At 40.0% G+C, this 10,584-nt stretch overlaps 1 protein-coding gene across 1 annotated transcript in view; it reads left to right on the forward strand.

Annotated features, from left to right (window-relative positions):
- The first annotated feature begins 861 nt into the window (after positions 1–861).
- The window catches only part of rrp1 (ribosomal RNA processing 1), a 29,155-nt gene continuing 19,432 nt past the window's right edge, over positions 862–10,584 (forward strand). The window contains exons 1-10 of the mRNA XM_032529940.1: positions 862–1,102; positions 1,951–2,033; positions 3,996–4,053; positions 4,154–4,239; positions 5,018–5,079; positions 5,171–5,300; positions 6,377–6,441; positions 8,092–8,303; positions 8,778–8,899; positions 9,825–9,922. Coding sequence (XP_032385831.1) covers positions 976–1,102; positions 1,951–2,033; positions 3,996–4,053; positions 4,154–4,239; positions 5,018–5,079; positions 5,171–5,300; positions 6,377–6,441; positions 8,092–8,303; positions 8,778–8,899; positions 9,825–9,922 — 1,043 coding nt within the window. The 5' untranslated portion in view covers positions 862–975. The remainder of the gene's footprint in view (positions 1,103–1,950; positions 2,034–3,995; positions 4,054–4,153; positions 4,240–5,017; positions 5,080–5,170; positions 5,301–6,376; positions 6,442–8,091; positions 8,304–8,777; positions 8,900–9,824; positions 9,923–10,584) is intronic.

Genomic DNA, 10,584 nt, shown 5'->3' on the forward strand with positions numbered 1-10,584 from the left:
GGGGAAAGGGGGACCCAGGGCCCTTTTGTGAGGAGGGCCCAAGAGGATGCTGTCTACATCTTGTTATTCTCCTGCTAGAGTTATCACCCAACAGGCTTCAACAGGGCAAGTTTTAAACGTGTTTTAGCCTCTAAGCATGCTCAAAATCTCATTACCAGGGCCTAGCCATGTGCAGTTATTCCTTCCAAGTGAAGACAGTGAATTTGACTGCAGTAGATGTGACAGAAAGGCATACAAGTTGTGTTAATTCAGCTACTGCACAAACCTCTATTTATTTCCTGTTTTCTGATGAAGTCAATTGCCACAACTTTTATGCCTTACTGTCACATCTACTGTAGTCCAATTCGCTGTGTTCACTATGAAGGAATAACTGCACATGGGGAGGCACTAGTAGGCTAATGACATTTTGAGCCTGTATAGGCTTAAAAAAAGTTTAAAACTTGCCCCGTTGAAGCCTGTTGGGTGCTAACTCTAGCAGGAGGATAACTCGGTGTAGACTGCACCGATTGGTTTCTTTTGTCTTGCTACTGACAGCACTACACATTTAAAAAAAAAAACAGAGCTATATGTTGAAATTGACCGTAATTCTCCATTAACTGTCCCTGCTTCTGCTCAGTGCCACAGATATATATACACACACATGTATATATATATATATATATATATATATATATATATATATATATATATATATATATATATATATATATATATATATATATATATATATATATATATATATATATATATATATATATATATATATATATATATATATATATATGTGTGTGTATATCAGCTATGTGCAAGTAAAGTATTCTATCTGTCCTAGGCGGCTTTTCATTTGAAACTCTTAAGGAAACTACTTCTGCCGACGTCATCAGTCCGCGCCGCACCAGGAAAACGAAACGTGGGGAAGAAGAGCGAGCGAGGTAAAGAGGAGGGCGAATTCTCCCCACGTGAATCGGTGTGAACATGGCGTCGATTCAAGAACCAGAGGTCCAGTTCGCCCAGAGATTAGCTTCCAATGAGAAGCCCATTCGAACCAAGGCTATAAAGAAACTGAGGAAATACATAAACGTCAGGTCTCGCAACCCAACAGGTGAGCTAGTCTGTTCGCGTTAGCCGGCTAACTCGGACAGAGCTGGCTAACAACAGCTTAATTACTAAGATATGAATAACTTTGCTTGGAAAATGGTAACATCATGAAGATATTAATGGCCAAACCCGGCTGGTGAGATTAAACCAGCAACGCTTTTTGAAAGCGAACTGGTCCCAGTCTGACGCATGTAATGGGTAGCCAGCGCACACGTGTGGATACATGTTAGCCTCTAGGCTCACGGATGGATGGATGGATGGATATATAGATACTTTATTCATCCCGAAGGAAATTTTAGGCTTTTAGTAGCAAGACAATCATAACACACCAAACACATATTTCACACATACCCAAGAATAAAATTAAAAATTAAAAATCACTCCTAGAAATGCATTGACCCTGGTGAGGTGAGATACTTTGGGAGACTGTGTGCAATAACGAACAGTGCAGGGATTAAACAGTGCCGTAGATCATGATAAAATGTTGACTATGACTATAAAAAATAAACATAATAACCTATTAACTGACTAATAGGAACAAGAACATGATGTAATAGGGAATAAGTTATAAGATGTAGATGTTATGACCACAGATAGATGTGTGCTAGCTAAAGTTACAGGTGCCCACCAATACACGGCAACTTAGCAACAATAACTGGAACATTAACCTTGTTGCAACATATTTTATGGTTCTGTAACAAAGGATAGTGTCCATTGTACAGGTACAAGATTCATCATTGTTAACTGAATAGACTTAGTTGTCTTAGTCCATATCATTTAAAGAAAGTGACTAATTTACCACTGCAGTCAACATTTATTTGTGTGCAGTTAACTTCTAACTCCTCTGTACAGGTGGATTCACAGGTGATGAGCTGCTCAAGCTTTGGAAGGGTCTGTTCTACTGCCTTTGGATGCAGGACAAACCACTGCTCCAGGTATGCTTTGCTAGTGTGAGATACTTGGCTCACAGACCCACATCTAGGAGAATGGGGAGTGGGGGTGCACACAGAGAGGATAGAAGCCATATTCAGATCTCTCTATAGAACTATAGATAGCAGTACATGTCAGTCTCGTGTTGTAATAAACACCAAGTTGCTTTTCTGTAGAATTCTCATTGCCAATCCTACTAGGTTGCACTTGTTAACATTTCTGTAATTTTGCCAGTCTGACTGGAATGCCTAAGATTGAAATTAAGTTTGCAGCAGCACATAGTTAAACATGGAGAGAGAGAAAGAATACAGCATAGGTGTTATTCCACCTACTTAGAATTACTATAATCAATTGTTTACTGAAATAATGTGTCTAATACACACAAAAATTCTGTTTTAGTAAACCAGAAAGCATGTCATCCCCAGTCCATGAAAGTGTGTCACAGTGCAGCAGAAAAGTAGTAAGCAGTGTGTGTACAGTATGTATTAGGGGTGTAAATCACAAGGTTTATGCTGATAGGATATTAAATAGATTAGTTGGACAACAATACCATACTTGCTGATATATGATTTTGATGTGACATGAACAGGGTGGGAAATTAACTTTTTTTGCACACCAGCCACAGTGGCTGGTGGATGCCCTATTTTACCAGTCACTTGTTCCAGAATTCAAATTTATAAAAGAGAGTGCACTAGCATATTTTGAATTGCTTCAGTACATTATTTCATATTATTAATACATATTTTATTAATGTAAGCAAAAAAAAGGGATCTGCTCCTGGGGTCCCGTCTTTTTATGGCAGTGCACTTGATATGAGACTTTGATGACTCGTGATCTTCTATTGCCTCTATTTTAAGGTTAGTTGGGTCAATTGTTCCTCTAACCAACAAATTGTTTTCATTTTCTGAAGACGAGTAGGTTTGACAGTAAGTACAGTGCATGGGCTGGTCGTCTCCTCGTGATGCCAGTCACGTCCCCCGTCAGACACACGCTAATCGTAGTGCACAGGAAATTGACAACTGCGTTGCTCTTAATCTAGCAAAGACACGTGGGTTGGGCTTTGCACTGTGCTGCCTCTTAAATGGAAGCTACTCCACCCCCCCCCCTTACGTGCAACCTATATGTAGTGATACAGTTTCTTTCTCTCTCTCTCTCTTTCAATGTCAGTGCTCAGTGTCATGCTCCGCGCCTCGGCTTGATCACAGCGGCCTCTAGCTGAAAGAGTTATGTTATGTTTGTTGAATGTGTTATTCAGTGCAAATATAACCGAGAATGTAGTTTAATCTCAGTAATGATGGTATATTAGGTTATTACTGTCACTCTGTTAAAGGCAAACGTTCATTACGGAGATCTGATTGAGTCTAGACTTTACTGCACCGTAGTTAAAGTAGGTCAAGTTGCAATGAACTGCCCCTACCGGCGGCAGCATGCAATACTGTATATTTACAGAGGGCATTTAAACGTATGTCTGATCAACTGCCAAGTTAGGGGACATTGTCCAACCCTAGTATGCTAACCATTCCCTCGTTTTCCCTTCGCCACAATGCACCACTTGAGAACCTCAGTTTTATTAGTGTTTAATTTGAGGAGTTTGTGGGTGAACCAGGTTTTTATTTCAGAGATGCAATCAGTAAGGAAGGCGGGCGGGAGAGTGGACAAGAGTTTGGTGGAGAGGTAGAGCTGGGTGTCATCACCATAACAGTGGAAGTGGATGTTAAATTTGCGGAAGATATTGCAGAGACGAAGGAGGTTAATGATGAAGAGTAGTGGCCCCAGGTCAAAGCCCTGGGACACACTTGAAGTGACGAAGGAGGGAATGGATTTCAAAGACATGAGTTGAATGAACCATTTTACTGCTGTAAGGTGACCTGAAAGATGCCCATGAACACTATTATTATTATTAATAATATAATCATGTCCAGTCAGCTACCCTTCTCCCTGATTTGATATTGATATTTGTTCTTTAGGAGGAGCTGTCAAACCAAATCTCCACCCTGATCCACAGCTTCTGCGATATTGACGGACGTAAGTTGGCCACGCATGATTTCATAATCTCGTGATTTTATGAGGCATTTGAGAAAATCCCTGTACGAAGATGATAATGATCATGTGTTCTTATTTGCAGAGTTGTTATACCTGGAGAGCTTCCTGCAAACCTTCAAAAGAGAGTGGACTGGTATTGACAGGCTGAGGATGGACAAGTTCTTCCAGGTCAGTTGAGGCAGAGCAGCTGGGGGATATCGGAGGGAAAACTAAAATACATTTTCACCAGAATCAGTGACCTAGTGCCATAAAGTTACTAAAGTAAGGTAATGATATTAGCAGTTTGTTATTGCCACAGAAACAAGGCAAAACCTTTTTCAGAAAGACATGGTGACATGCCTCAGTAGGAAAACCTTGCGTGTAAATAATCAAATGAATGATGGCTGCTTCACTTTCAGGGTCCTGGTATTGTTAATGCTGGTTGCTGTCATTATCCCCATTGTTAATGTTAACAGCTGTGCCTTTCCCACTAGGACAAGTAAAAGGCCTTTTGCATCCTCAGAATTTGATTCAGTATTTATCAATTTGTCAAACAACTTACCAACCTTACCTGTCAAATCAGAATTGTTGATTTTAATTCCTGCTAAAAGATGTTAGTGTTTAGACTTTTTTTTTTGAAAACCCAGAAAAACAAAATAAAACCCATTCGGCTCATATCCTGCTGCTATCAACAGCACAAACGAGTCCCACTGCACTTGAATAAAGTGACCTGGGCCGTGACCTTTTTGACTGTACTCCATTAACAGCTGCATCCTGCCAGTAACGACTCTATCCAGTGAACAGCATGCATGAGGCGAAAGGCCATTGTGAGCACAAATGAAGTACAAAGAAATCTAAAAGTAGCAAAGTACATTAATTTAAAACAAACTGCCATTGCATTAACACGTTTTAAAGTCTTGAGCTTTGAAGATATAGTTTAAGAAAGATTTCTCTCTCTCTTAAACAGCTGGTGCGCTTCATGTTCAGACAAACCTTTGAGATGCTGAAGAGGAAACACTGGGAGAGCTGGTAATCTATTAAAACCTAGTCTACAAAACAGATTTTGGTCACATTTTATTGCATTTTAAAGTGATCATCTGTGTTTACTGTGTCCTTGCAGTGTGATTGGCAGGTTTGTGGAGCTGCTGACGACACAGCTCCTGCAGAGCACCAGCGGGGCCCCCAGCGGGCTGCAGTTCCACATCCTGGACCTTTACATGACTGAACTGGCAGCTGTGGGTTCAGCAGAGGTACAGCACCACCACTGTTTTCAACTTTTAGGTTTTAATTACGGATGCACCAATATGAAAAACAAGTTACAGGGCCACTATGAAAAACACAAGTAACTAGCAGTGCTAGGTTACTTTTATGACTTAATGAAGACCAGCTGCCATTCATCTGCATGTACTTAGCTACTTAGCTAGGTTACATTTTTCAAAATTAAAATTTTGCAATACAAATTTTGTCTTTGACATGTGAGATGGTGTCAGACTTTAGTCTGTTCAAAGTCTCGTAGTGTATGGTAGGCATTATAATGTAATATCCTGTTTAGGGTTTTCCCTGGGTTGGGCAGTGAGAGAATGCTAAAACAGAACTTGGAGGAGCAGCTTGTCACTAAAATAAGAATAGCTGGTCCAACTTAAAGCCAGTTGGTGAGCCTGTGCTAATGTTGTTGCTCTGTGGCTAATCCCTTCACTTTCCTTTAACCAGCAGCTGGCAAGCCAGAACATGAACTTGGCTTGAGCCTTGAGGGTACAGTATCTAGGCCTGTTAAGATAACAAATCTTGCTGGACGATAAATTGTCCCAGAAATTGTTGCGACAAACAATAATATTGTTGTTCTGAGACCATTTTTTTTTCTTTTTTTCCCTCCCCCCAGCTGGGAAAACTGCACCGGATGATTGTGTTTTAGGTGCATATGCATTTTTGTTGTGGTGCTGCGTTTTTAAAAGCTGTTTTATATTTTAGCGTAAAATCTATGCTGTTTCTACATACGTAGTTATGTGAAAACACAAACCTACGCCGTAGCCTAAGGTCGCCCCATAAAAAATGTAACTACACGTTGCAGCGGCGTACATCGCTCGGCCTTGGCTTTGTAGCGTAGCATTTACCCCGACTCATTTCCTGGTTCTCCTTCTCCATAAACAACATGAAATCAAAGAGAGTGATAGGTTTTTTTCACAAGTGTGTGTATATATATTGTAACATAGCATCGCATTTTCAATAGAACATAAACTAATGATTTATCAAAATTGTTTCAGCACTTTGTAATTTGGGAACGCATCATTGCTAACAATGAGCCTTATGTGGTCTTTTCTTTTAACAGCTCACTGCAGATCAGAACCTGATATTCATCCAGCCGTTCTGCAAAACAGCAGCCAAGACCAAGGAGTAAGTCCGCATTAGCTCAACCATCTCAGCTTTATTTATTGTAAAGCTGTCTTACACTAGAAACATTTAATTATATAAAGTATCAAGCAATTCAGAATGCAGAACAGGTTAATAGGAAGCTGTATCCCAAGTAAATCAGGAGTATTGTGTGTGGCTTTAGAATTTTATTGCAAATACCGTATTTTCCGGACTATAAGTCGAACTGGACTATAAGTCGCATTTATTTAGAAATTTATGTCACAAAACCCAAGAACAGACATTTAATCTGCAAAGGCAAGTTATTGAACTACACAATAGCATACAGATCAACAGGCGGAATACGGTATGTGTCCAGTATGTTAATGTAACACATTAGAAGTTATTCAACTACATGATAGCACACAGAACAACTACCAGGGCGTGGAGATGTAACTATACCGTTGACAAGCAATTGCAAAGTGAAATTTATAGTCTAAAAAATATGGTAGTCTTTGATTTGGTTTTGTCTATCGGATGCTGGTGCAGTTGGAGCTTGTAGTCACGGTAAAAAAAATATAGATGCAGGTACACGACTGTTGAAAAGTTTGGAAGGAATTAATGTATTCATGTTTTTCTTTCCTTCAATAATGCCTACCTTTTAATGGAGATAAAACTGTGATTGAAACTGCCATTTAGTGAATGTCCCCACAGTGTTGTATGTCAGGGGAGAACACTGTTGGAACTTGTGTGTTGAATTAATTTTCCAGTCCTGAAAAGCGCATGCAACCCTTGTTCCTTTTTGAACGATGCAACTGGGCTCTAAATATTGAGTTGTTTCATTTTTCTTTGGGCCCTCTGCAGTCTACACAGTGGTTAGATTGAAAAGGTTTAAACCGGGGTTGGTTACTCCAAAGTAGGGCTGAATGATTTGGAGAAAAAGTGTGATTTTTCTGCCAGATACTGCGATTTGGCTTTGCTATTTTTATATTGAGCTGAAGTTCAATATTTACAGGGGCGGCTGTGGCTCAGTGGTAGAGCGGTCGTCTGGAAGGTTGGGAGTTTGATCCCTGGCCCATGTCGAAGTGTCCTTGGGCAAGATGTTGTGAGGAGCAAGGTTACCTCCTCTTTCTCTGCTTTGCCCGTCCAGATATTTTGGTCCGCCCATTAGAAAGAGAGAGACAAAAATCCACTCTCAAGTCAGCACGTTGGAGTCAAATCCGGGTCCGAGGAGCATTTCTCTGTATATTGGCGCTCGCTCCACCAACTGATCTATATGGGACACCCGTGTCTGTGAAGTTTAAAGAAGAGCTTTGCTAAATCTTAATTCCAGCTTGTTGTAGGCGGCGTTATTGTGCACTGAAACACCAAACCTGTTCTTTTTAAGTCCCACACATTTTTAAGCTGAGCTTGGAGTTTCTTTTACCAATAACTGCTTCTCTTATTGAAGTGTTGCTCAAAGGGGTTTTCCGAGGCACTTTTCTGATCGTTCAATTGTCAGTCTGGTTGAACCATTGTACAGCCATTCAAAACCATCTGTAAATGGGACTTCTAAAAGCATAACCAACCACTGAAAAATATGGAGTAGTCTTCTCAGGTATTGGACTGTAGCCAATCTGGTGCTAACCACTTTCTTGACTCCTTTCCATCCACCCAACCTGTCATCTGTTCCTCCTTTCATGTCTGTCTCGACAGTCGGTCTCTTTTCAGCGCCATCTGCAACAGCATTTTCAGCACTATTATTGACCAGGCCCCCTTCGCTATTGAAGATTTAATGAAGGAGGTGAAAGCTGAGGCCTCAGACTCCGACTCGGGACAGGCTTCTGAAGAGGACGGCAAAGAAGACCAACTAAAGGGGAAAATGAGCAAACCAGTTGGGAAGAAAGGGACATGGAAGCAGATTAATGGTACATCTCCAGAGAAAATGCCAAAAACAAAGTGTGTGTGTGTGTGTGTGTGTGTGTGTGTGTGTGTGTGTGTGTGTGTGTGTGTGTGTGTGTGTGTGTGTGTGTGTGTGTGTGTGTGTGTGTGTGTGTGTGTGTGTGTGTGTGTGTGTGTGTGTGTGTGTGTGTGTCACATTTCAAAAGTATGTATTCATATCAAATTCAAACAACATAAAGTTAACCAGACCTCTTTATTATGAAACATTGTACTTGTTCTCTTAAATGAACATACAATTGACAATTCAACATTTATCCTCTTCTATAAAAGAAACAAAGCATTGGTCATTGACAAAAAAACATTTTAAATACAAAATAGTCATAGTAGTACTTTTTATGTTTTATTTATGCACCGTTTTCACTTCTTTTTATAGTGTGTGTTTGTGTGTGTTGTGAAATGCTTTACATCGTGTAAAGAAGGTGTCTTGTTTTTCTTTTCAGGCAATATATCAAATAAAGAAGCGGGTGATGAGGATGATGAAGACTACGACAACGAGCTTCTTCACTTGGAAGAATCAGACACAGAGGAGTCATGTGATGAAGATGTCGGACCAGTCCTACAGGTGAAGGCTTTCTCCTTTTTTATTTCTTACATTCCTTTTGGGATTATTCTTTTGTGGTCAAACTTTTTTGATGCATTCCACCTGTGTGTTCTATACTCTGCATGTTGTAAGTCAAACTTAGTAAACGGACTTTCCCCTCAGAAAAAGATCCATATTCATGGTGCTGCATGTTTACAGCCTGTAAACAACAACAATGTCTTCTTCTAGAGCTTTGTTAGTAGTAAGAACCTAAATTTAGTAAGACTCAAAGGTCGTTTGAAAAAAGAACACTTAGTTGCCTTTTTTTGCTTTTGATAAATAACACGAGGCTGCAGCAGCCAGGGCACCATTTTGAAAACAAAACGTTGATGAATTTATGATGCTGTTGCTTTCACAGGTCGGAATAAAATCTGTATGCAAAACAGTGTGGAAGCTAATGTAACTTTTGTATGTTTTTTTTGTGCTTAAAAAGACTCTGACACTGTGTGTCACTGTGTCAAGTGGTCCTGAACACACCATCCAAGTTAAAGCCGGGCCCTCCTCTCATTTCTATGTCCTAACTGCAATTACATACCTTTTATAAAAACACCAAGCTGAACGTACTGAGCAAACAAGTCATTTGAACAAAGTGCCTGAAGAAAATCCATGCCCAGAGAAAATCAATATGAAAACGGCTGCTTTTGTATATGGCTTGCAATTTTGTGTTCTCAAAGAGCTGGTGGTGGCTGAAATTGTAGCAGCCTTATAAAGGTTGACTTCTGTCATTCATTCTCAGGCTCAGAATATCTCTCTTTTATGGATCAGTCAACTTTCATCACAGCAAAATATGTTTCTGTTCTAAGAAATCATTCTAACAGTTGTTGCATTTTTACCCATCAGTTTGACTCAGATGGTGTAGATTGGGAATGGTAATAGATTGGTTTCTAACGAGGTGCTTCATTTGCAGTTTGACTACGCGGCCCTAGCAGACAAGCTGTTTGAGTTAGCCAGTCGGAGCAGCACACCCAGCCAGAACAGACAGAGACTCTACAAAATCATCAGAGTGTGAGTAGATGCTCTAACGTGTGTGTGTGTGTGTGTGTGTGTGTGTGTGTGTGTGTGTGTGTGTGTGTGTGTGGTGTTTGTGTGTGTGTGGTGTGTGTGTGTGTGTGTGTGTGTGTGTGTGTGTGAGAATATATCTATGGTAGAGTGGCCCTGCAGTCCAAGTGTCCTTGGCAAGACACTGAACCCTAGTTGCCCCAATGCCGTACATCGGAGTGTAAAAGTGTGAGTGTTTATCTGATGTGCAGGTGGCACCTTGTACGGCAGCCTCGGCCACAGTGTGTGAGTGGGGAATGGTTCCTGTACTATGTAAAAGAGCTTTGAGTAGTTGTTAGTATAGTAGCGCTATATGAGGACAGTCCATCCATTTAACCCTTGTGTTGGCTTTCCGTTAACCATGAACTTGTCCTTCAAGGTAAAAAATGAAAATTAATATTTTTTTGTGCTTTTCCAATGTTTTTGTTGCTTTTTCCAATTTATTTCTCACTTTTTCCAGCTTTTGGCGCTTTTAAAAAAAAAAAACTGAGCTGGTTTAATAACAGGTTTTACACCTATTCTTGGAATTCATGGTCAACAAACCTCATTTATATCAAATTATATGTAAGATTTTTAGTTAAAAAGGCAGAAATTATGAATTATTTTGACTAATAGTTGAAATCAGAGGA

Source organism: Etheostoma spectabile, chromosome 11 (assembly GCF_008692095.1).
Source record: "Etheostoma spectabile isolate EspeVRDwgs_2016 chromosome 11, UIUC_Espe_1.0, whole genome shotgun sequence".
In the NCBI taxonomy this organism is placed as follows: domain Eukaryota; kingdom Metazoa; phylum Chordata; class Actinopteri; order Perciformes; family Percidae; genus Etheostoma; species Etheostoma spectabile.